This window comes from Eucyclogobius newberryi, unplaced genomic scaffold, assembly GCF_026437365.1.
Source record: "Eucyclogobius newberryi isolate DKJ021-1_F unplaced genomic scaffold, fEucNew1.0.hap1 SCAF_7, whole genome shotgun sequence".
NCBI classification, from domain to species: Eukaryota; Metazoa; Chordata; class Actinopteri; order Gobiiformes; family Gobiidae; genus Eucyclogobius; species Eucyclogobius newberryi.
Window position 1 is genome coordinate 1,604,207 of NW_027316389.1, and position 26,716 is coordinate 1,630,922.

At 44.3% G+C, this 26,716-nt stretch overlaps 1 protein-coding gene across 2 annotated transcripts in view; it reads right to left on the reverse strand.

Annotated features, from left to right (window-relative positions):
• The window catches only part of swap70b (switching B cell complex subunit SWAP70b), a 49,919-nt gene extending 41,407 nt beyond the window's left edge, over nucleotides 1-8,512 (reverse strand). The window contains exons 1-3 of one of the 2 annotated variants that reach the window (XM_072434925.1): nucleotides 8,341-8,512; nucleotides 7,093-7,233; nucleotides 1,813-1,986 (exon numbers count right to left, since the gene is read on the reverse strand). In XM_072434925.1, the coding sequence (XP_072291026.1) occupies nucleotides 1,813-1,986; nucleotides 7,093-7,233; nucleotides 8,341-8,436 (411 nt within the window). In that variant the 5' untranslated portion in view covers nucleotides 8,437-8,512. Of the gene's footprint in view, nucleotides 1-1,812; nucleotides 1,987-4,110; nucleotides 4,210-7,092; nucleotides 7,234-8,340 lie in introns of those variants that run through there. The other variant, XM_072434926.1, reaches the window with a different exon arrangement.
• Between the last annotated feature and the right edge of the window lie 18,204 nt (nucleotides 8,513-26,716).

A 26,716-nucleotide genomic window follows, 5' to 3' on the forward strand; every position in this document is an offset into this window, starting at 1 on the left:
GGAGACGCAGAGACATGAGTCCAAAATGCAGAGGGAGAACGTGTTTTGACATAAAACAATGAAGAAATGTCTATTGTACAGGGTTAGTACAGACATCAGGCAAATGGAAAACATGACATTCAGATTTAAATGGACAAATTTGACCGACTTTGGACCAAATGGACTTTTGATTTTGTGCCGTGAGTGTTTCCTTTTCACAGATCTGTCATTTAACCTCAAACTGAATGTGCCGACACTTCCTGGTTCTGTGGTTCAACGGCACTTCCTGGTTTCTCTGACAGAGGATTTCCCCGTCGCTGACTTCATGACGGAGTGGACTTTGATTCCGGTCTGAGTCCAGCATTTGCCCAAGAGCACAGAGGAAGTGAGCCACTTCCTGTTTCAAGTAGAGCTTTATTTAAAACAGGAACGGACGAGAACTGAGTCAGGACTGAGTCAGGACCGAGACAAGACCGAGTCAGGACCGAGACAAGACCGAGACAAGACCGAGACAAGACCGAGACAAGACCGAGACAGGACCGAGACAGGACAGAGACAAGACCGAGACAGGACAGAGACAAGACCGAGACAAGACCGAGTCAGGACCGAGACAAGACCGAGACAGGACCGAGACAGGACCATGACAGGACCGAGACAAGACGGAGTCAGGACCGAGACAAGACAGAGACAAGACCGAGACAAGACCGAGTCAGGACCGAGACAAGACAGAGACAAGACGGAGTCAGGACCGAGACAAGACAGAGACAAGACCGAGTCAGGACCGAGACAAGACAGAGACAAGACCGAGTCAGGACCGAGACAAGACCGAGACAAGACAGAGACAGGAGCGAGACAAGACAGAGACAAGACCGAGTAAGGACCATGACAGGACCGAGACAAGACGGAGACAAGACCGAGTCAGGACCGAGACAAGACCGAGACAGGACCGAGCCAAGACCATGACAGGACCGAGACAAGACGGAGTCAGGACCGAGACAAGACAGAGACAAGACCGAGACAAGACCGAGTCAGGACCGAGACAAGACCGAGACAAGACAGAGACAGGAGCGAGACAAGACAGAGACAAGACCGAGTAAGGACCATGACAGGACCGAGACAAGACGGAGACAAGACCGAGTCAGGACCGAGACAAGACCGAGACAGGACCGAGCCAAGACCATGACAGGACCGAGACAAGACGGAGTCAGGACCGAGACAAGACCGAGACAGGACCGAGCCAAGACCATGACAGGACCGAGACAAGACGGAGTCAGGACCGAGACAAGACAGAGACAAGACGGAGTCAGGACCGAGACAAGACGGAGTCAGGACCGAGACAAGACGGAGACAGCTCGACCCGTCATAGGCCCATCCACTTCCTCATATGTTTCACTGCTGAGGCTTCACTGCTGAAGCTTCACTGCTGAAGCTTCACTGCTGAAGCTTCACTGCTGAGGCTTCACTGCTGAGGCTTCACTGCTGAGGCTTCACTGCTGAAGCTTCACTGCTGAAGCTTCACTGCTGAAGCTTCACTGCTGAAGCTTCACTGCTGAGGCTTCACTGCTGAAGCTTCACTGCTGAGGCTTCACTGCTGAAGCTTCACTGCTGAGGCTTCAGCAGTGAAGCTTCACTGCTGAGGCTTCACTGCTGAAGCTTCACTGCTGAAGCTTCACTGCTGAGGCTTCACTGCTGAAGCTTCACTGCTGAAGCTTCACTGCTGAGGCTTCAGCAGTGAAGCTTCACTGCTGAGGCTTCACTGCTGAAGCTTCACTGCTGAGGCTTCACTGCTGAAGCTTCACTGCTGAGGCTTCACTGCTGGACTTTGGTTCTGACCTCTTCTGCCACGATGACCAGAGGATAGTGATCTTCACTCAGGAAGTTGAAGATGCTCCAGAGCCTGAAGGCGTCGTCCTCAGAGATCTGCAGTTTGCAGCGCTCCAGGTTCTTCCTGCAGCAGAGCGTCCAGCACATGTGGTTAAAGTCCACCTTATCGAAGTGACCTTTGACCTGGAACACACAAGCACAAGTGTGGGGACGTGACCTTTGACCTGGAACAACAAGAACTCTAAACCAACAAGAACTCTAAAACAACAAGAACTCTAAAACAACAAGAACTCTAAAACAACAAGAACTCTAAAACAACAAGAACTCTAAAACAACAAGAACTCTAAAACAACAAGAACTCTAAAACAACAAGAACTCTAAAACAACAAGAACTCTAAAACAACAAGAACTCTAAAACAACAAGAACTCTAAAAGGCTGAATCGTGTCTTGGCGTCTGAAGGGTCTTTCTCTGGTCTCCATGGAAACGTCACTAAGCTTCTTTCTCCTCAAACACAACTTTATGCAGGTTTAACGCTTCGTTCACGTGGCAACCGCCGACAACAGGCGTTTATCAGACTCTAAAAGAGGAGAAAGAAACAGATGCTTTTTATAACGAGCAGAACGTGCAGAACGTGCAGAAGGTGCAGAACGTGCAGAACGAGCAGAAGGTGCAGAACGAGCAGAAGGTGCAGAACGTGCAGAACGAGCAGAACGTGCAGAAGGTGCAGAACGAGCAGAAGGTGCAGAACGTGCAGAACGAGCAGAACGAGTAGAACGTGCAGAACGAGCAGAACGAGCAGAACGTGCAGAACGTGCGTAACGAGCAGAACGTGCAGAACGAGCAGAACGAGCAGAACGAGCAGAACGAGCAGAACGAGCAGAACGTTCAGAACGAGCAGAAGGTGCAGAACGAGCAGAAGGTGCAGAACGAGCAGAACGTGCAGAACGTGCAGAACGTGCAGAACGAGCAGAACGTGCAGAACGTTCAGAACGAGCAGAAGGTGCAGAACGAGCAGAAGGTGCAGAACGTGCAGAACGAGCAGAACGAGTAGAACGTGCAGAACGAGCAGAACGAGCAGAACGTGCAGAACGAGCAGAACGAGCAGAACGTGCAGAACGTTCAGAACGAGCAGAAGGTGCAGAACGAGCAGAAGGTGCAGAACGTGCAGAACGAGCAGAACGAGCAGAACGTTCAGAACGTTCAGAACGAGCAGAAGGTGCAGAAGGTGCAGAACGTGCAGAACGAGCAGAACGAGCAGAACGTGCAGAACGTTCAGAACGAGCAGAAGGTGCAGAACGAGCAGAAGGTGCAGAACGTGCAGAACGAGCAGAACGAGTAGAACGTGCAGAACGAGCAGAACGAGTAGAACGTGCAGAACGAGCAGAACGTGCAGAACGTGCAGAACGTTCAGAACGAGCAGAAGGTGCAGAACGAGCAGAAGGTGCAGAACGTGCAGAACGAGCAGAACGAGTAGAACGTGCAGAACGAGCAGAACGAGCAGAACGTGCAGAACGTGCGTAACGAGCAGAACGTGCAGAACGAGCAGAACTAGCAGAACGAGCAGAACGAGCAGAACGTTCAGAACGAGCAGAAGGTGCAGAACGAGCAGAACGTGCAGAACGTGCAGAACGTGCAGAACGAGCAGAACGAGCAGAACGAGCAGAACGTGCAGAACGAGCAGAACATGCAGAACGAGCAGAACGAGCAGAACGTGCAGAACGTGCAGAACGAGCAGAACATGCAGAACGAGCAGAACTTGCGTAACGAGCAGAACGTGCAGAACGTGCAGAACGAGCAGAACGTGCAGAACGTGTGCACAAACACCGTGACCCTTGACCTTTCTCCAAAACCATGTGACCAAAAGTTATTATATTCATATTTAGTATGTTTTTATTCAACTTTGTCAAGATAGAAACTTAAAGACAAAAAATAAAAGAGTCAAAAGATCTGAGTCAGAACCTGCTGGAGTCACATGACCTCACATCCTGGAAACCAACCAACCAACCAAGAGCAGGAGTGAGTCAGTCTGGCCCTGGTCTGGTCCTGGTCCAGGTCCTGGTCTGGTCCTGGTCTGGTCCTGGTCCAGGTCCTGGTCTGGTCCTGGTCTGGTCCTGGTCCAGGTCCCGGTCCTGGTCCAGGTCCTGGTCTGGTCCTGGTCCAGGTCCTGGTCCAGGTCCTGGTCTGGTCCAGGTCCCGGTTCTGGTTCAGGTCCTGTTCCCGGTCCCGGCTCTGATCCAGGTCCTGATCCAGGTCCTGATCCCGGTTCTGGTCCCGGTTCTGGTCCCGGTCCCGGTCCTGGTCTTACCTTGTCCAGGATGTACGTGGACAGGTAGGGCATGTATCCTTGGTTGGAAACTGGACCTTCGTCATCGTCTTTGAAATGTTCTTCTAAAGCCACAGGATCATGAGAATGTAGTAGTAGTAGTAGTAGTAGTAGCAGTAGCAGTAGATGTAGTAGTAGCAGTAGTAGTAGTAGTAGTAGTAGCAGTAGATGTAGTAGTAGCAGTAGTAGTAGTAGTAGTAGTAGCAGTAGTAGTAGTAGTAGTAGCAGTAGCAGTAGCAGTAGTAGTAGTAGTAGTAGCAGTAGTAGCAGTAGATGTAGTAGTAGCAGCAGCAGTAGTAGTAGTAGTAGTAGTAGTAGCAGTAGTAGTAGTAGTAGTAGTAGTAGTAGTAGTAGTAGTAGTAGTAGTAGTAGTAGTAGCAGTAGTAGCAGCAGTAGTAGTAGCAGTAGCAGTAGATGTAGTAGTAGCAGTAGTAGTAGTAGTAGTAGTAGTAGCAGTAGTAGTAGTAGTAGTAGTAGTAGTAGCAGCAGTAGTAGTAGTAGTAGTAGTAGCAGTAGCAGCAGCAGCAGCAGCAGCAGCAGCAGCAGCAGCAGCAGCAGCAGTAGTAGTAGTAGTAGTATTTGTTGTACACAAACACTAGAATGTGGAACTCGGGAGTTTCTCCGTTTGTTTGTGTCGATAAACAACATTCCTTTGGCTTTTACGTTTAACGCCGTCCAATCAGAGCGCTGCATTTATAAAACACGATTAACACCAGGTACTATGAACATGATCTATGGTGTTAAGATGATGTCGTGATGTCATGATGATGTCATGATGTCGTGATGTCTCAATTTCATTATGTCATGATGATGTCATGATGTTGTGATGTCGTGATGTCGTGATGTCATGATGATGTCATGATGTCATGATGTCGTGATGTCGTGATGTCATGATGTCATGATGTCGTGATGTCGTGATGTTATGTCGTGATGTCATGATGTCATGATGTCATGATGATGTCATGATGTCATGATGATGTCACAATGTCATGTCACAATGTCATGATGTCGTGATGATGTCATGATGTCATGATGTCATGATGTCATGATGTCATGATGTCATGATGTCATGATGATGTCACAATGTCATGTCACAATGTCATGATGTCGTGATGTCATGATGATGTCATGATGTCATGATGATGTCACAATGTCATGTCACAATGTCATGATGTCGTGATGATGTCATGATGTCATGATGTTATGATGTCATGATGTCGTGATGTTATGTCGTGATGTCATGATGTCATGATGTTATGATGTCATGATGATGTCATGATGTCATGATGTCATGATGATGTCACAATGTCATGATGTCGTGATGATGTCATGATGTCATGATGTCGTGATGTTATGTCATGATGTCGTGATGATGTCGTGATGTCGTGATGTCATGATGATGTCATGATGTGATGTCATGATGATGTCATGATGTCATGATGTCGTGATGTTATGATGTGATGTTATGATGTCGTGATGTCATGATGATGTCATGATGTTGTGATGTTACAATGTCATGATGATGTCATGATGTCGTGATGTCATGATGTTATGATGATGTCATGATGTTGTGATGTTACAATGTCATGATGATGTCATGATGATGTCATGATGTTATGATGATGTCATGATGTCATGATGTTGTGATGTTATGATGATGTCATGATGTCATGATGTCATCATGACGTCATCATGATGTCGCGATGTCATGATGATGTCGTGATGATGTCATGATGATCTCATGATGTCATGATGATGTTGTGATGTCATGATGATGTTGTGATGTCATGATGATGTCGTGATGTCGTGATGTCATGATGATGTCGTGATGTCATGATGATGTCATGATGATGTTGTGATGTCATGATGTCATGATGATGTTGTGACGTCGTGATGTCATGATGATGTCGTGATGTCATGATGATGTCGTGATGTCATGATGATGTCGTGATGTCATGATGATGTCGTGATGATGTCATGTCGTGCTGTTATGATGATGTCATGATGATGTCATGATGTTGTGATGATGTCATGATGTCGTGATGTCATGATGATGTCATGATGTCATGATGTCGTGATGTCGTGATGTCATGATGATGTCATGATGTCATGATGTCGTGATGTCATGATGTCATGATGTCGTGATGTCGTGATGTCATGATGTCGTGATGTCATGATGTCATGGTGTCATGATGTCATGATGATGTCATGATGATTTCGTGATGTTATTGAGTCTTTGGTTCTGGTCGAGTTCCTCGTCACTGAAGCGTCACTTTCAGTCCAAGTTTAGATCTGCAGCTGCTCTTATTTTGAAAGAACCAGTGGAGTGTTAAAGCTCTGACTTTTACTTCCTCTTTCTGAGTCAGACCTGGTCCAAGTCCAGACCTGGTCCAGACCTGGTCCAGACCTGGTCCAAGTCCAGACCTGGTCCAGACCTGGTTTGGACCTGGTCCAGATTGTGCACAAACACCGTGACCCTTGACCTTTCTCCAAAACCATGTGACCAAAAGTTATTATATTCATATTTAGTATGTTTTTATTCAACTTTGTCAAGATAGAAACTTAAAGACAAAAAATAAAAGAGTCAAAAGATCTGAGTCAGAACCTGCTGGAGTCACATGACCTCACATCCTGGAAACCAACCAACCAACCAAGAGCAGGAGTGAGTCAGTCTGGCCCTGGTCTGGTCCTGGTCCAGGTCCTGGTCTGGTCCTGGTCTGGTCCTGGTCCAGGTCCTGGTCTGGTCCTGGTCTGGTCCTGGTCCAGGTCCCGGTCCTGGTCCAGGTCCTGGTCTGGTCCAGGTCCCGGTTCTGGTTCAGGTCCTGTTCCCGGTCCTGGTCCTGGTCCCGGTCCTGGTCCCGGCTCTGATCCAGGTCCTGTTCCCGGTCCTGGTCCCGGCTCTGATCCAGGTCCTGATCCAGGTCCTGATCCCGGTTCTGGTCCCGGTCCCGGTCCTGGTCTTACCTTGTCCAGGATGTACGTGGACAGGTAGGGCATGTATCCTTGGTTGGAAACTGGACCTTCGTCATCGTCTTTGAAATGTTCTTCTAAAGCCACAGGATCATGAGGAACCTTCAGCACCGTGCAGAGGTTATGAGACAGAACCTGAGGAGAAAGAACCAATCAGAACAGACCCTGAGGAGAAAGAACCAATCAGAACAGACCCTGAGGAGAAAGAACCAATCAGAACAGACCCTGAGGAGAAAGAACCAATCAGAACAGACCCTGAGGAGAAAGAACCAATCAGAACAGACCCTGAGGAGAAAGAACCAATCAGAACAGACCCTGAGGAGAAAGAACCAATCAGAACAGACCCTGAGGAGAAAGAACCAATCAGAACAGACCCTGAGGAGAAAGAACCAATCAGAACAGACCCTGTTTTGATGTTATTTTCATCCTGAAATTAACTTTATAAAATGTAAAATGTAAAGTCCAAACCAGGTCTAAAACGGGTCTAAACCAGGACTAAACCAGGACTAAAACGGGTCTAAACCAGGTCTAAAACGGGACTAAACCAGGACTAAACCAGGACTAAACCAGGACTAAACCAGGTCCAAACCAGGTCTAAACCAGGACTAAAACGGGTCTAAACCAGGTCTAAACCAGGTCTAAAACGGGTCTAAACCAGGACTAAACCAGGACTAAACCGGGTCTAAACCAGGACTAAACCTGGACTAAACCAGGTCTAAACCAGGTCTAAACCAGGTCTAAACCGGGACTAAACCGGGACTAAACCAGGTCTAAACCAGGTCTAAACCAGGTCTAAACCGGGACTAAACCAGGACTAAACCGGGACTAAACCGGGACTAAACCAGGTCTAAACCGGGACTAAACCAGGTCTAAACCAGGTCTAAACCAGGTCTAAACCAGGACTAAACCAGGTCTAAACCAGGACTAAACCGGGACTAAACCGGGACTAAACCGGGACTAAACCGGGACTAAACCGGGACTAAACCAGGTCTAAACCAGGTCTAAACCGGGACTAAACCGGGACTAAACCGGGACTAAACCGGGACTAAACCAGGTCTAAACCGGGACTAAACCGGGACTAAACCAGGACTAAACCGGGACTAAACCGGGACTAAACCAGGACTAAACCGGGACTAAACCGGGACTAAACCAGGTCTAAACCAGGTCTAAACCGGGACTAAACCGGGACTAAACCGGGACTAAACCAGGTCTAAACCAGGATTAAACCAGGACTAAACAAACCTTGAGCTGGGACTTGGACACTTTGCCGCTCTTGTCCAGGTCCAGGGCGGTAAACGCGTGCCAGATCGGCTTGAGCAGCTCGTCCCGGGACGTCATGGACTCGGTCTGGAGCAGGTTCTTCTGGACCGGACAAAGTTTGGACAGTGAAAAGAGACACGCGTGCACGAGCGGCGCGGGCACGGGAGGAGCGGCTGTCACGTGACCAGAGACGCGCAAAGCCAAAGCGCAGCAGCGGCACTCAGCGGAGACATCAGGTTTAGGACAGAGACATCAGGTTTAAGACAGAGACATCAGGTTGGGGACAGAGACATCAGGTTGGGGACAGAGACATCAGGTTTAACACAGAGACATCAGGTTTAAGACAGAGACATCAGGTTTAAGACAGAGACATCAGGTTTAAGACAGAGACATCAGGTTTAAGACAGAGACATCAGGTTGGGGACAGAGACATCAGGTTTAGGACGGAGACATCAGGTTTAAGACAGAGACATCAAGTTTAAGACAGAGACATCATGTTTAAGACAGAGACATCAGGTTAGGGACAGAGACATCAGGTTTAAGACAGAGACATCAGGTTTAGGACAGAGACATCAGGTTTAAGACAGAGACATCAGGTTTAAGACAGAGACATCAGGTTAGGGACAGAGACATCAGGTTTAAGACAGAGACATCAGGTTTAAGACAGAGACATCAGGTTAGGGACAGAGACATAAGGTTTAGGACAGAGACATCAGGTTTAAGACAGAGACATCAGGTTTAAGACAGAGACATCAGGTTTAAGACAGAGACATCAGGTTTAGGACACAGACATCAGGTTTAGGACAGAGACATCAGGTTAGGGACAGAGACATCAGGTTTAAGACAGAGACATCATGTTTAAGACAGATACATCATGTTTAGGACAGAGACATCAGGTTTAAGACAGAGACATCAGGTTTAGGACAGAGACATCAGGTTAGGGACAGAGACATCAGGTTTAAGACAGAGACATCATGTTTAAGACAGATACATCATGTTTAGGACAGAGACATCAGGTTTAAGACAGAGACATCATGTTTAAGACAGAGACATCAGGTTTAAGACAGAGACATCATGTTTAAGACAGAGACATCATGTTTAGGACAGAGACATCAAGTTTAGGACAGAGTCATCAGGTTTAAGACAGAGACATCATGTTTAAGACAGAGACATCAGGTTTAAGACAGAGACATCAGGTTAGGGACAGAGACATCAGGTTTAGGACAGAGACATCAGGTTTAAGACAGAGACATCATGTTTAAGACAGAGACATCATGTTTAGGACAGAGACATCAGATTTAGGACAGAGACATCAGGTTTAAGACAGAGACATCAGGTTAGGGACAGAGACATCAGGTTTAACACAGAGACATCATGTTTAAGACAGAGACATCAGGTTTAGGACAGAGACATCAGGTTTAAGACAGAGACATCAGGGTTTAAGACAGAGACATCAGGTTTAGGACAGAGACATCAGGTTTAAGACAGAGACATCAGGTCTAAGACAGAGACATCAGGTTTAAGACAGAGGCATCAGGGTTTAAGACAGAGACATCAGGTTAGGGACAGAGACATCAGGTTTAAGACATAGACATCAGGTTTAAGACAGAGACATCAGGTTTAGGACAGAGACATCAGGTCTAAGACAGAGACATCAGGTTTAAGACAGAGACATCAGGTTAGGGACAGAGACATCAGGTTGGGGACAGAGACATCAGGTTTAACACAGAGACATCAGGTTTAGGACAGAGACATCAGGTTTAGGACAGAAACATCAGGTTAGGGACAGAGACATCAGGTTTAAGACAGAGACATCAGGTTTAAGACAGAGACATCAGATTAGGGACAGAGACATCAGGTTTAGGACGGAGACATCAGGTTTAAGACAGAGACATCAGGTTTAAGACAGAGACATCAGGTTTAAGACAGAGACATCAGGTTAGGGACAGAGACATCAGGTTGGGGACAGAGACATCAGGTTTAAGACAGAGACATCAGATTAGGGACAGAGACATCAGGTTTAGGACGGAGACATCAGGTTTAAGACAGAGACATCAGGTTTAAGACAGAGACATCAGGTTTAAGACAGAGACATCAGGTTTAAGACAGAGACATCAGGTTAGGGACAGAGACATCAGGTTTAAGACAGAGACATCAGGTTTAAGACAGATACATCAGGTTTAAGACAGAGACATCAGATTAGGGACAGAGACATCAGGTTTAAGACGGAGACATCAGGTTTAAGACAGAGACATCAGGTTAGGGACAGTGACATCAGGTTGGGGACAGAGACATCAGGTTTAAGACAGAGACATCAGGTTTAAGACAGAGACATCAGGTTAGGGACAGAGACATCAGGTTTAAGACAGAGACATCATGTTTAAGACAGAGACATCATGTTTAAGACAGAGACATCAGGGTTTAAGACAGAGACATCAGGTTTAAGACAGAGACATTGGTTTAAAACAGAGACATCAGGTTTAAGACAGATACATCAGGTTTAAGACAGAGACATCAGGTTAGGGACAGAGACATCAGGTTTAAGACAGAGACATCAGGTTTAGGACACAGACATCAGGTTTAAGACAGAGACATCAGGTTTAAGACAGAGACATCAGGTTAGGGACAGAGACATCAGGTTTAAGACAGAGGCATCAGGGTTTAAGACAGAGACATCAGGTTAGGGACAGAGACATCAGGTTTAGGACAGAGACATCAGGTTTAAGACAGAGACATCAGGTTTAGGACAGAGACATCAGGTTTAAGACAGAGACATCAAGTTTAAGACAGAGACATCAGGTTTGAGACAGATACATCAGGTTAGGGACAGAGACATCAGGTTTAAGACAGAGACATCAGGTTTAAGACAGAGACATCATGTTTAAGACAGAGACATCAGGTTTAGGACAGAGACATCAGGGTTTAAGACAGAGACATCAGGTTTAAGACAGAGACATCAGGTTTAAGACAGAGACATCAGGTTTAAGACAGAGACATCAGGTTAGGGACAGAGACATCAGGTTTAAGACAGAGACATCAGGTTAGGGACAGAGACATCAGGTTTAAGACAGAGACATCATGTTTAAGACAGAGACATCATGTTTAAGACAGAGACATCAGATTAGGGACAGAGACATCAGGTTTAGGACGGAGACATCAGGTTTAAGACAGAGACATCAAGTTTAAGACAGAGACATCATGTTTAAGACAGAGACATCAGGTTAGGGACAGAGACATCAGGTTTAAGACAGAGACATCAGGTTTAGGACAGAGACATCAGGTTTAAGACAGAGACATCAGGTTTAAGACAGAGACATCAGGTTAGGGACAGAGACATCAGGTTTAAGACAGAGACATCAGGTTTAAGACAGAGACATCAGGTTTAAGACAGAGACATCAGGTTTAAGACAGAGACATCAGGTTAGGGACAGAGACATCAGGTTTAAGACAGAGACATCAGGTTAGGGACAGAGACATCAGGTTTAGGACAGAGACATCAGGTTTAAGACAGAGACATCATGTTTAAGACAGAGACATCAGGTTTAGGACAGAGACATCAGGTTTAGGACAGAGACATCAGGTTTAAGACAGAGACATCAGGTTTAAGACAGAGACATCATGTTTAAGACAGAGACATCATGTTTAGGACAGAGACATCAGGTTTAGGACAGAGACATCAGGTTTAAGACAGAGACATCAGGTTAGGGACAGAGACATCAAGTTTAGGACAGAGTCATCAGGTTTAAGACAGAGACATCAGGTTTAAGACAGAGACATCATGTTTAAGACAGAGACATCAGGTTTAAGACAGAGACATCAGGTTAGGGACAGAGACATCAAGTTTAGGACAGAGTCATCAGGTTTAAGACAGAGACATCAGGTTTAAGACAGAGACATCAGGGTTTAAGACAGAGACATCAGGCTAGGGACAGAGACATCAGGTTTAAGACAGAGACATCAGGTTAGGGACAGAGACATCAGGTTTAGGACAGAGACATCAGGTTTAAGACAGAGACATCAAGTTTAAGACAGAGACATCAGGTTTGAGACAGATACATCAGGTTAGGGACAGAGACATCAGGTTTAAGACAGAGACATCAGGTTTAAGACAGAGACATCATGTTTAAGACAGAGACATCAGGTTTAGGACAGAGACATCAGGGTTTAAGACAGAGACATCAGGTTTAAGACAGAGACATCAGGTTTAAGACAGAGACATCAGGTTTAAGACAGAGACATCAGGTTAGGGACAGAGACATCAGGTTTAAGACAGAGACATCAGGTTAGGGACAGAGACATCAGGTTTAAGACAGAGACATCATGTTTAAGACAGAGACATCATGTTTAGGACAGAGACATCAGGTTTAGGACAGAGACATCAGGTTTAAGACAGAGACATCAGGTTTAAGACAGAGACATCAGGGTTTAAGACAGAGACATCAGGTTAGGGACAGAGACATCAGGTTTAAGACAGAGACATCAGGTTAGGGACAGAGACATCAGGTTTAGGACAGAGACATCAGGTTTAAGACAGAGACATCAAGTTTAAGACAGAGACATCAGGTTTGAGACAGATACATCAGGTTAGGGACAGAGACATCAGGTTTAAGACAGAGACATCAGGTTTAAGACAGAGACATCATGTTTAAGACAGAGACATCAGGTTTAGGACAGAGACATCAGGGTTTAAGACAGAGACATCAGGTTTAAGACAGAGACATCAGGTTTAAGACAGAGACATCAGGTTAGGGACAGAGACATCAGGTTTAAGACAGAGACATCAGGTTAGGGACAGAGACATCAGGTTTAAGACAGAGACATCATGTTTAAGACAGAGACATCATGTTTAAGACAGAGACATCAGATTAGGGACAGAGACATCAGGTTTAGGACAGAGACATCAGGTTTAAGACAGAGACATCAGGTTTAAGACAGAGACATCAAGTTTAAGACAGAGACATCATGTTTAAGACAGAGACATCAGGTTAGGGACAGAGACATCAGGTTTAAGACAGAGACATCAGGTTTAGGACAGAGACATCAGGTTTAAGACAGAGACATCAGGTTTAAGACAGAGACATCAGGTTAGGGACAGAGACATCAGGTTTAAGACAGAGACATCAGGTTTAAGACAGAGACATCAGGTTAGGGACAGAGACATCAGGTTTAGGACAGAGACATCAGGTTTAAGACAGAGACATCAGGTTTAAGACAGAGACATCAGGTTTAAGACAGAGACATCAGGTTAGGGACAGAGACATCAGGTTTAAGACAGAGACATCAGGTTAGGGACAGAGACATCAGGTTTAGGACAGAGACATCAGGTTTAAGACAGAGACATCATGTTTAAGACAGAGACATCATGTTTAGGACAGAGACATCAGGTTTAGGACAGAGACATCAGGTTTAAGACAGAGACATCAGGTTAGGGACAGAGACATCAAGTTTAGGACAGAGTCATCAGGTTTAAGACAGAGACATCAGGTTTAAGACAGAGACATCATGTTTAAGACAGAGACATCAGGTTTAAGACAGAGACATCAGGTTAGGGACAGAGACATCAGGTTTAAGACAGAGACATCAGGTTAGGGACAGAGACATCAGGTTTAGGACAGAGACATCAGGTTTAAGACAGAGACATCATGTTTAAGACTGAGACATCATGTTTAGGACAGAGACATCAGGTTTAGGACAGAGACATCAGGTTTAAGACAGAGACATCAGGTTTAGGACAGAGACATCAGGTTCAAGACAGAGACATCAGGTTTAGGACAGAGACATCAGGTTCAAGACAGAGACATCAGGTTTAAGACAGAGACATCAGGTTAGGGACAGAGACATCAGGTTTAACACAGAGACATCATGTTTAAGACAGAGACATCAGGTTTAGGACAGAGACATCAGGTTTAGGACAGAGACATCAGGTTTAGGACAGAGACATCCCGTTTAGGACAGAGACATCAGGTTTAAGACAGAGACATCAGGTCTAAGACAGAGACATCAGGTTTAAGACAGAGACATCAGGTTTAGGAGAGAGACATCAGGTTTAAGACAGAGACAACCTGTTTAGGACAGAGACATCAGGTTTAAGACAGAGACATCAGGGTTTAAGACAGAGACATCAGGTTTAAGACAGAGACATCAGGTTAGGGACAGAGACATTAGGTTGGGGACAGAGACATCAGGTTTAAGACAGAGACATCAGGTTAGGGACAGAGACATCAGGTTTAGGACAGAGACATCAGGGTTTAAGACAGAGACATCAGGTTTAAGACAGAGACATCAGGTTAGGGACAGAGACATCAGGTTGAGGACAGAGACATCAGGTTTAAGACAGAGACATCATGTTTAAGACAGAGACATCATGTTTAAGACAGAGACATCAGGTTTAGGACAGAGACATCAGGTTTAAGACAGAGACATCAGATTAGGGACAGAGACATCATGTTTAAGACAGAGACATCATGTTTAAGACAGAGACATTGGTTTAAAACAGAGACATCAGGTTTAAGACAGAGACATCAGGTTAGGGACAGAGACATCAGGTTTAAGACAGAGACATCAGGTTTAGGACAGAGACATCAGGTTAGGGACAGAGACATCAGGTTTAAGACAGAGACATCATGTTTAGGACAGAGACATCAGGTTAGGGACAGAGACATCATGTTTAAGACAGAGACATCAGGTTAGGGACAGAGACATCAGGTTTAAGACAGAGACATCAGGGTTTAAGACAGAGACATCAGGTTAGGGACAGAGACATCAGGTTTAAGACAGAGACATCAGGTTAGGGACAGAGACATCAGGTTTAGGACAGAGACATCAGGTTTAAGACAGAGACATCAGGTTTAGGACAGAGACATCAGGTTTAAGACAGAGACATCAAGTTTAAGACAGAGACATCAGGTTTGAGACAGATACATCAGGTTAGGGACAGAGACATCAGGTTTAAGACAGAGACATCATGTTTAAGACAGAGACATCAGGTTTAGGACAGAGACATCAGGGTTTAAGACAGAGACATCAGGTTTAAGACAGAGACATCAGGTTTAAGACAGAGACATCAGGTTTAAGACAGAGACATCAGGTTAGGGACAGAGACATCAGGTTAGGGAAAGAGACATCAGGTTAGGGACAGAGACATCAGGTTTAAGACAGAGACATCAGGTTAGGGACAGAGACATCAGGTTTAAGACAGATACATCATGTTTAAGACAGAGACATCATGTTTAAGACAGAGACATCAGATTAGGGACAGAGACATCAGGTTTAGGACGGAGACATCAGGTTTAAGACAGAGACATCAAGTTTAAGACAGAGACATCATGTTTAAGACAGAGACATCAGGTTAGGGACAGAGACATCAGGTTTAAGACAGAGACATCAGGTTTAAGACAGAGACATCAGGTTTAAGACAGAGACATCAGGTTAGGGACAGAGACATCAGGTTTAAGACAGAGACATCAGGTTTAAGACAGAGACATCAGGTTTAAGACAGAGACATCAGGTTTAAGACAGAGACATCAGGTTAGGGACAGAGACATCAGGTTTAAGACAGAGACATCAGGTTAGGGACAGAGACATCAGGTTTAGGACAGAGACATCAGGTTTAAGACAGAGACATCATGTTTAAGACAGAGACATCATGTTTAGGACAGAGACATCAGGTTTAGGACAGAGACATCAGGTTTAAGACAGAGGCATCAGGTTAGGGACAGAGACATCAAGTTTAGGACAGAGTCATCAGGTTTAAGACAGAGACATCAGGTTTAAGACAGAGACATCATGTTTAAGACAGAGACATCAGGTTTAAGACAGAGACATCAGGTTAGGGACAGAGACATCAAGTTTAGGACAGAGTCATCAGGTTTAAGACAGAGACATCAGGTTTAAGACAGAGACATCATGTTTAAGACAGAGACATCATGTTTAGGACAGAGACATCAGGTTAAGGACAGAGACATCAGGTTTAAGACAGAGACATCAGGTTTAGGACAGAGACATCAGGTTCAAGACAGAGACATCAGGTTTAGGACAGAGACATCAGGTTCAAGACAGAGACATCAGGTTTAAGACAGAGACATCAGGTTAGGGACAGAGACATCAGGTTTAACACAGAGACATCATGTTTAAGACAGAGACATCAGGTTTAGGACAGAGACATCAGGTTTAAGACAGAGACATCAGGTTTAAGACAGAGACATCAGGTTTTAGACAGAGACATCAGGGTTTAAGACAGAGACATCAGGTTTAAGACAGAGACATCATGTTTAAGACAGCGACATCATGTTTAGGACAGAGACATCAGGTTTAGGACAGAGACATCAGGTTTAGGACAGAGACATCAGGTTTAAGACAGAGACATCAGGTCTAAGACAGAGACATCAGGTTTAAGACAGTGACATCAGGGTTTAAGACAGAGACATCAGGTTTAAGACAGAGACATCAGGTTTAGGACAGAGACATCAGGTTTAAGACAGAGACATCAGGTTTAAGACAGAGACATCAGGTTTAAGACAGAGACATCATGTTTAAGACAGCGACATCATGTTTAGGACAGAGACATCAGGTTTAGGACAGAGACATCAGGTTAGGGACAGAGACATCAGGTTTAAGACATAGACATCAGGTTTAAGACAGAGACATCAGGTTTAGGACAGAGACATCAGGTTTAAGACAGAGACATCAGGTCTAAGACAGAGACATCAGGTTTAAGACAGAGACATCAGGGTTTAAGACAGAGACATCAGGTTTAAGACAGAGACATCAGGTTAGGGACAGAGACATTAGGTTGGGGACAGAGACATCAGGTTTAAGACAGAGACATCAGGTTTAAGACAGAGACATCAGGTTAGGGACAGAGACATCAGGTTTAGGACAGAGACATCAGGTTTAAGACAGAGACATCAGGTTTAAGACAGAGACATCAGGTTAGGGACAGAGACATCAGGTTGAGGACAGAGACATCAGGTTTAAGACAGAGACATCATGTTTAAGACAGAGACATCATGTTTAAGACAGAGACATCAGGTTTAGGACAGAGACATCAGGTTTAGGACAGAAACATCAGGTTAGGGACAGAGACATCAGGTTTAAGACAGAGACATCAGATTAGGGACAGAGACATCAGGTTTAAGACAGAGACATCAGGTTAGGGACAGAGACATCAGGTTTAAGACAGAGACATCAGGTTTAGGACAGAGACATCAGGTTTAAGACAGAGACATCATGTTTAAGACAGAGACATCAGGTTAGGGACAGAGACATCAGGTTTAGGACAGAGACATCAGGTTTAAGACAGAGACATCAGGTTTAAGACAGAGACATCAGATTAGGGACAGAGACATCAGGTTTAGGACGGAGACATCAGGTTTAAGACAGAGACATCAGGTTTAAGACAGAGACATCAGGTTTAAGACGGAGACATCAGGTTTAAGACAGAGACATCATGTTTAAGACAGAGACATCAGGTTAGGGACAGAGACATCAGGTTGGGGACAGAAACATCAGGTTTAAGACAGAGACATCAGGTTTAAGACAGAGACATCAGGTTAGGGACAGAGACATCAGGTTTAAGACAGAGACATCATGTTTAAGACAGAGACATCATGTTTAAGACAGAGACATCATGTTTAAGACAGAGACATCATGTTTAAGACAGAGACATCAGGTTTAGGACAGAGACATCAGGTTTAGGACAGAAACATCAGGTTAGGGACAGAGACATCAGGTTTAAGACAGAGACATCAGATTAGGGACAGAGACATCAGGTTTAGGACGGAGACATCAGGTTTAAGACAGAGACATCAGGTTTAAGACAGAGACATCAGGTTAGGGACAGAGACATCAGGTTTAAGACAGAGACATCAGGTTTAGGACAGAGACATCAGGTTTAAGACAGAGACATCAGGTTTAAGACAGAGACATCAGGTTAGGGACAGAGACATCAGGTTGAGGACAGAGACATCAGGTTTAAGACAGAGACATCATGTTTAAGACAGAGACATCATGTTTAAGACAGAGACATCAGGTTTAGGACAGAGACATCAGGTTTAGGACAGAAACATCAGGTTAGGGACAGAGACATCAGGTTTAAGACAGAGACATCAGATTAGGGACAGAGACATCAGGTTTAAGACAGAGACATCAGGTTAGGGACAGAGACATCAGGTTTAAGACAGAGACATCAGGTTTAGGACAGAGACATCAGGTTTAAGACAGAGACATCATGTTTAAGACAGAGACATCAGGTTAGGGACAGAGACATCAGGTTTAGGACAGAGACATCAGGTTTAAGACAGAGACATCAGGTTTAAGACAGAGACATCAGATTAGGGACAGAGACATCAGGTTTAGGACGGAGACATCAGGTTTAAGACAGAGACATCAGGTTTAAGACAGAGACATCAGGTTTAAGACGGAGACATCAGGTTTAAGACAGAGACATCATGTTTAAGACAGAGACATCAGGTTAGGGACAGAGACATCAGGTTGGGGACAGAAACATCAGGTTTAAGACAGAGACATCAGGTTTAAGACAGAGACATCAGGTTAGGGACAGAGACATCAGGTTTAAGACAGAGACATCATGTTTAAGACAGAGACATCATGTTTAAGACAGAGACATCATGTTTAAGACAGAGACATCATGTTTAAGACAGAGACATCAGGTTTAGGACAGAGACATCAGGTTTAGGACAGAAACATCAGGTTAGGGACAGAGACATCAGGTTTAAGACAGAGACATCAGATTAGGGACAGAGACATCAGGTTTAGGACGGAGACATCAGGTTTAAGACAGAGACATCAGGTTTAAGACAGAGACATCAGGTTAGGGACAGAGACATCAGGTTTAAGACAGAGACATCAGGTTTAGGACAGAGACATCAGGTTTAAGACAGAGACATCATGTTTAAGACAGAGACATCAGGTTAGGGACAGAGACATCAGGTTTAGGACAGAGACATCAGGTTTAAGACAGAGACATCAGGTTTAAGACAGAGACATCAGATTAGGGACAGAGACATCAGGTTTAGGACGGAGACATCAGGTTTAAGACAGAGACATTGGTTTAAGACAGAGACATCAGGTTTAAGACAGAGACATCAGGTTTAAGACAGAGACATCAGGTTAGGGACAGAGACATCAGGTTTAAGACAGAGACATCAGGTTTAAGACAGAGACATCAGGTTTAAGACAGAGACATCAGGTTAGGGACAGAGACATCAGGTTTAGGACACAGACATCAGGTTTAAGACAGAGACATCAGGTTTAAGACAGAGACATCAGGTTAGGGACAGAGACATCAGGTTTAAGACAGAGACATCATGTTTAGGACAGAGACATCAGGTTAGGGACAGAGACATCAGGTTTAAGACAGAGACATCATGTTTAAGACAGAGACATCAGGTTTAAGACAGAGACATCAGGGTTTAAGACAGAGACATCAGGTTAGGGACAGAGACATCAGGTTTAAGACAGAGACATCAGGTTAGGGACAGAGACATCAGGTTTAGGACAGAGACATCAGGTTTAAGACAGAGACATCAGGTTTAGGACAGAGACATCAGGTTTAAGACAGAGACATCAAGTTTAAGACAGAGACATCAGGTTTGAGACAGATACATCAGGTTAGGGACAGAGACATCAGGTTTAAGACAGAGACATCAGGTTTAAGACAGAGACATCATGTTTAAGACAGAGACATCAGGTTTAGGACAGAGACATCAGGGTTTAAGACAGAGACATCAGGTTTAAGACAGAGACATCAGGTTTAAGACAGAGACATCAGGTTAGGGACAGAGACATCAGGTTTAAGACAGAGACATCATGTTTAAGACAGAGACATCATGTTTAAGACAGAGACATCAGATTAGGGACAGAGACATCAGGTTTAGGACGGAGACATCAGGTTTAAGACAGAGACATCAAGTTTAAGACAGAGACATCATGTTTAAGACAGAGACATCAGGTTAGGGACAGAGACATCAGGTTTAAGACAGAGACATCAGGTTTAGGACAGAGACATCAGGTTTAAGACAGAGACATCAGGTTTAAGACAGAGACATCAGGTTAGGGACAGAGACATCAGGTTTAAGACAGAGACATCAGGTTTAGGACAGAGACATCAGGTTTAAGACAGAGACATCATGTTTAAGACAGAGACATCAGGTTAGGGACAGAGACATCAGGTTTAGGACAGAGACATCAGGTTTAAGACAGAGACATCAGGTTTAAGACAGAGACATCAGGTTAGGGACAGAGACATCAGGTTTAAGACAGAGACATCAGGTTTAGGACAGAGACATCAGGTTTAAGACAGAGACATCATGTTTAAGACAGAGACATCAGGTTAGGGACAGAGACATCAGGTTTAGGACAGAGACATCAGGTTTAAGACAGAGACATCAGGTTTAAGACAGAGACATCAGATTAGGGACAGAGACATCAGGTTAGGGACAGAGACATCAGGTTTAGGACAGAGACATCAGGTTTAGGACAGAGACATCAGGTTTAGGACAGAGACATCAGGTTTAAGACAGAGACATCAGGTTTAAGACAGAGACATCAGGTTTAAGACAGAGACATCAGATTAGGGACAGAGACATCAGGTTTAGGACGGAGACATCAGGTTTAAGACAGAGACATCAGGTTTAAGACAGAGACATCAGGTTTAAGACAGACATCAGGTTAGGGACAGAGACATCAGGTTTAAGACAGAGACATCAGGTTTAAGACAGAGACATCAGGTTTAAGACAGAGACATCAGGTTAGGGACAGAGACATCAGGTTTAAGACAGAAACATCAGGTTAGGGACAGAGACATCATGTTTAAGACAGAGACATCATGTTTAGGACAGAGACATCAGGTTAGGGACAGAGACATCAGGTTTAAGACAGAGACATCAGGTTAGGGACAGAGACATCAGGTTTAAGATGGAGACATCAGGTTTAAGACAGAGACATCATGTTTAAGACAGAGACATCAGGTTGGGGACAGAGACATCAGGTTTAAGACAGAGACACCAGGTTTAAGACAGAGACATCAGGTTAGGGACAGAGACATCAGGTTTAAGACAGAGACATCATGTTTAAGACAGAGACATCATGTTTAAGACAGAGACATCAGATTAGGGACAGATACATCAGGTTTAGGACGGAGACATCAGGTTTAAGACAGAGACATCAAGTTTAAGACAGAGACATCATGTTTAAGACAGAGACATCAGGTTAGGGACAGAGACATCAGGTTTAAGACAGAGACATCAGGTTTAGGACAGAGACATCAGGTTTAAGACAGAGACATCAGGTTTAAGACAGAGACATCAGGTTAGGGACAGAGACATCAGGTTTAAGACAGAGACATCAGGTTTAGGACAGAGACATCAGGTTTAAGACAGAGACATCATGTTTAAGACAGAGACATCAGGTTAGGGACAGATACATCAGGTTTAGGACAGAGACATCAGGTTTAAGACAGAGACATCAGGTTTAAGACAGAGACATCAGGTTAGGGACAGAGACATCAGGTTTAAGACAGAGACATCAGGTTTAGGACAGAGACATCAGGTTTAAGACAGAGACATCATGTTTAAGACAGAGACATCAGGTTAGGGACAGAGACATCAGGTTTAGGACAGAGACATCAGGTTTAAGACAGAGACATCAGGTTTAAGACAGAGACATCAGGTTTAAGACAGAGACATCAGGTTTAAGACAGACATCAGGTTAGGGACAGAGACATCAGGTTTAAGACAGAGACATCAGGTTTAAGACAGAGACATCAGGTTTAAGACAGAGACATCAGGTTAGGGACAGAGACATCAGGTTTAAGACAGAAACATCAGGTTAGGGACAGAGACATCATGTTTAGGACAGAGACATCAGGTTAGGGACAGAGACATCAGGTTTAAGACAGAGACATCATGTTTAAGACAGAGACATCATGTTTAGGACAGAGACATCAGGTTTAGGACAGAGACATCATGTTTAGGACAGAGACATCAGGTTAGGGACAGAGACATCAGGTTTAGGACAGAGACATCAGGTTTAAGACAGAGACATCATGTTTAAGACAGAGACATCATGTTTAGGACAGAGACATCAGGTTTAGGACAGAGACATCAGGTTTAAGACAGAGACATCAGGTTTAGGACAGAGACATCAGGTTCAAGACAGAGACATCAGGTTTAGGACAGAGACATCAGGTTCAAGACAGAGACATCAGGTTTAAGACAGAGACATCAGGTTAGGGACAGAGACATCAGGTTTAACACAGAGACATCATGTTTAAGACAGAGACATCAGGTTTAGGACAGAGACATCAGGTTTAAGACAGAGACATCAGGTTTAAGACAGAGACATCAGGTTTTAGACAGAGACATCAGGGTTTAAGACAGAGACATCAGGTTTAAGACAGAGACATCAGGTTTAAGACAGAGACATCAGGTTTAGGACAGAGACATCAGGTTCAAGACAGAGACATCAGGTTTAGGACAGAGACATCAGGTTTAAGACAGAGACATCAGGTTAGGGACAGAGACATCAGGTTTAAGACAGAGACATCAGGTTTAAGACAGAGACATCAGGTTTAAGACAGAGACATCAGGTTAGGGACAGAGACATCAGGTTTAGGACACAGACATCAGGTTTAAGACAGAGACATCAGGTTTAAGACAGAGACATCAGGTTAGGGACAGAGACATCAGGTTTAAGACAGAGACATCATGTTTAGGACAGAGACATCAGGTTAGGGACAGAGACATCAGGTTTAAGACAGAGACATCATGTTTAAGACAGAGACATCAGGTTTAAGACAGAGACATCAGGGTTTAAGACAGAGACATCAGGTTAGGGACAGAGACATCAGGTTTAAGACAGAGACATCAGGTTAGGGACAGAGACATCAGGTTTAGGACAGAGACATCAGGTTTAAGACAGAGACATCAGGTTTAGGACAGAGACATCAGGTTTAGGACAGAGACATCAGGTTTAAGACAGAGACATCATGTTTAAGACAGAGACATCAGGTTTAAGACAGAGACATCAGGTTTAGGACAGAGACATCAGGTTAGGGACAGAGACATCAGGTTTAGGACAGAGACATCAGGTTTAAGACAGAGACATCAAGTTTAAGACAGAGACATCAGGTTTGAGACAGATACATCAGGTTAGGGACAGAGACATCAGGTTTAAGACAGAGACATCAGGTTTAAGACAGAGACATCATGTTTAAGACAGAGACATCAGGTTTAGGACAGAGACATCAGGGTTTAAGACAGAGACATCAGGTTTAAGACAGAGACATCAGGTTTAAGACAGAGACATCAGGTTAGGGACAGAGACATCAGGTTTAAGACGGAGACATCAGGTTTAAGACAGAGACATCATGTTTAAGACAGAGACATCAGGTTGGGGACAGAGACATCAGGTTTAAGACAGAGACACCAGGTTTAAGACAGAGACATCAGGTTAGGGACAGAGACATCAGGTTTAAGACAGAGACATCATGTTTAAGACAGAGACATCATGTTTAAGACAGAGACATCAGATTAGGGACAGAGACATCAGGTTTAGGACGGAGACATCAGGTTTAAGACAGAGACATCAAGTTTAAGACAGAGACATCATGTTTAAGACAGAGACATCAGGTTAGGGACAGAGACATCAGGTTTAAGACAGAGACATCAGGTTTAGGACAGAGACATCAGGTTTAAGACAGAGACATCAGGTTTAAGACAGAGACATCAGGTTAGGGACAGAGACATCAGGTTTAAGACAGAGACATCAGGTTTAGGACAGAGACATCAGGTTTAAGACAGAGACATCATGTTTAAGACAGAGACATCAGGTTAGGGACAGAGACATCAGGTTTAGGACAGAGACATCAGGTTTAAGACAGAGACATCAGGTTTAAGACAGAGACATCAGGTTAGGGACAGAGACATCAGGTTTAAGACAGAGACATCAGGTTTAGGACAGAGACATCAGGTTTAAGACAGAGACATCATGTTTAAGACAGAGACATCAGGTTAGGGACAGAGACATCAGGTTTAGGACAGAGACATCAGGTTTAAGACAGAGACATCAGGTTTAAGACAGAGACATCAGATTAGGGACAGAGACATCAGGTTAGGGACAGAGACATCAGGTTTAGAACAGAGACATCAGGTTTAGGACAGAGACATCAGGTTTAGGACAGAGACATCAGGTTTAAGACAGAGACATCAGGTTTAAGACAGAGACATCAGGTTTAAGACAGAGACATCAGATTAGGGACAGAGACATCAGGTTTAGGACGGAGACATCAGGTTTAAGACAGAGACATCAGGTTTAAGACAGAGACATCAGGTTTAAGACAGACATCAGGTTAGGGACAGAGACATCAGGTTTAAGACAGAGACATCAGGTTTAAGACAGAGACATCAGGTTTAAGACAGAGACATCAGGTTAGGGACAGAGACATCAGGTTTAAGACAGAAACATCAGGTTAGGGACAGAGACATCATGTTTAAGACAGAGACATCATGTTTAGGACAGAGACATCAGGTTAGGGACAGAGACATCAGGTTTAAGACAGAGACATCAGGTTAGGGACAGAGACATCAGGTTTAAGATGGAGACATCAGGTTTAAGACAGAGACATCATGTTTAAGACAGAGACATCAGGTTGGGGACAGAGACATCAGGTTTAAGACAGAGACACCAGGTTTAAGACAGAGACATCAGGTTAGGGACAGAGACATCAGGTTTAAGACAGAGACATCATGTTTAAGACAGAGACATCATGTTTAAGACAGAGACATCAGATTAGGGACAGATACATCAGGTTTAGGACGGAGACATCAGGTTTAAGACAGAGACATCAAGTTTAAGACAGAGACATCATGTTTAAGACAGAGACATCAGGTTAGGGACAGAGACATCAGGTTTAAGACAGAGACATCAGGTTTAGGACAGAGACATCAGGTTTAAGACAGAGACATCAGGTTTAAGACAGAGACATCAGGTTAGGGACAGAGACATCAGGTTTAAGACAGAGACATCAGGTTTAGGACAGAGACATCAGGTTTAAGACAGAGACATCATGTTTAAGACAGAGACATCAGGTTAGGGACAGATACATCAGGTTTAGGACAGAGACATCAGGTTTAAGACAGAGACATCAGGTTTAAGACAGAGACATCAGGTTAGGGACAGAGACATCAGGTTTAAGACAGAGACATCAGGTTTAGGACAGAGACATCAGGTTTAAGACAGAGACATCATGTTTAAGACAGAGACATCAGGTTAGGGACAGAGACATCAGGTTTAGGACAGAGACATCAGGTTTAAGACAGAGACATCAGGTTTAAGACAGAGACATCAGGTTTAAGACAGAGACATCAGGTTTAAGACAGACATCAGGTTAGGGACAGAGACATCAGGTTTAAGACAGAGACATCAGGTTTAAGACAGAGACATCAGGTTTAAGACAGAGACATCAGGTTAGGGACAGAGACATCAGGTTTAAGACAGAAACATCAGGTTAGGGACAGAGACATCATGTTTAAGACAGAGACATCATGTTTAGGACAGAGACATCAGGTTAGGGACAGAGACATCAGGTTTAAGACAGAGACATCATGTTTAAGACAGAGACATCATGTTTAGGACAGAGACATCAGGTTTAGGACAGAGACATCATGTTTAGGACAGAGACATCAGGTTAGGGACAGAGACATCAGGTTTAGGACAGAGACATCAGGTTTAAGACAGAGACATCATGTTTAAGACAGAGACATCATGTTTAGGACAGAGACATCAGGTTTAGGACAGAGACATCAGGTTTAAGACAGAGACATCAGGTTTAGGACAGAGACATCAGGTTCAAGACAGAGACATCAGGTTTAGGACAGAGACATCAGGTTCAAGACAGAGACATCAGGTTTAAGACAGAGACATCAGGTTAGGGACAGAGACATCAGGTTTAACACAGAGACATCATGTTTAAGACAGAGACATCAGGTTTAGGACAGAGACATCAGGTTTAAGACAGAGACATCAGGTTTAAGACAGAGACATCAGGTTTTAGACAGAGACATCAGGGTTTAAGACAGAGACATCAGGTTTAAGACAGAGACATCAGGTTTAAGACAGAGACATCAGGTTTAGGACAGAGACATCAGGTTCAAGACAGAGACATCAGGTTTAGGACAGAGACATCAGGTTCAAGACAGAGACATCAGGTTTAAGACAGAGACATCAGGTTAGGGACAGAGACATCAGGTTTAACACAGAGACATCATGTTTAAGACAGAGACATCAGGTTTAGGACAGAGACATCAGGTTTAAGACAGAGACATCAGGTTTAAGACAG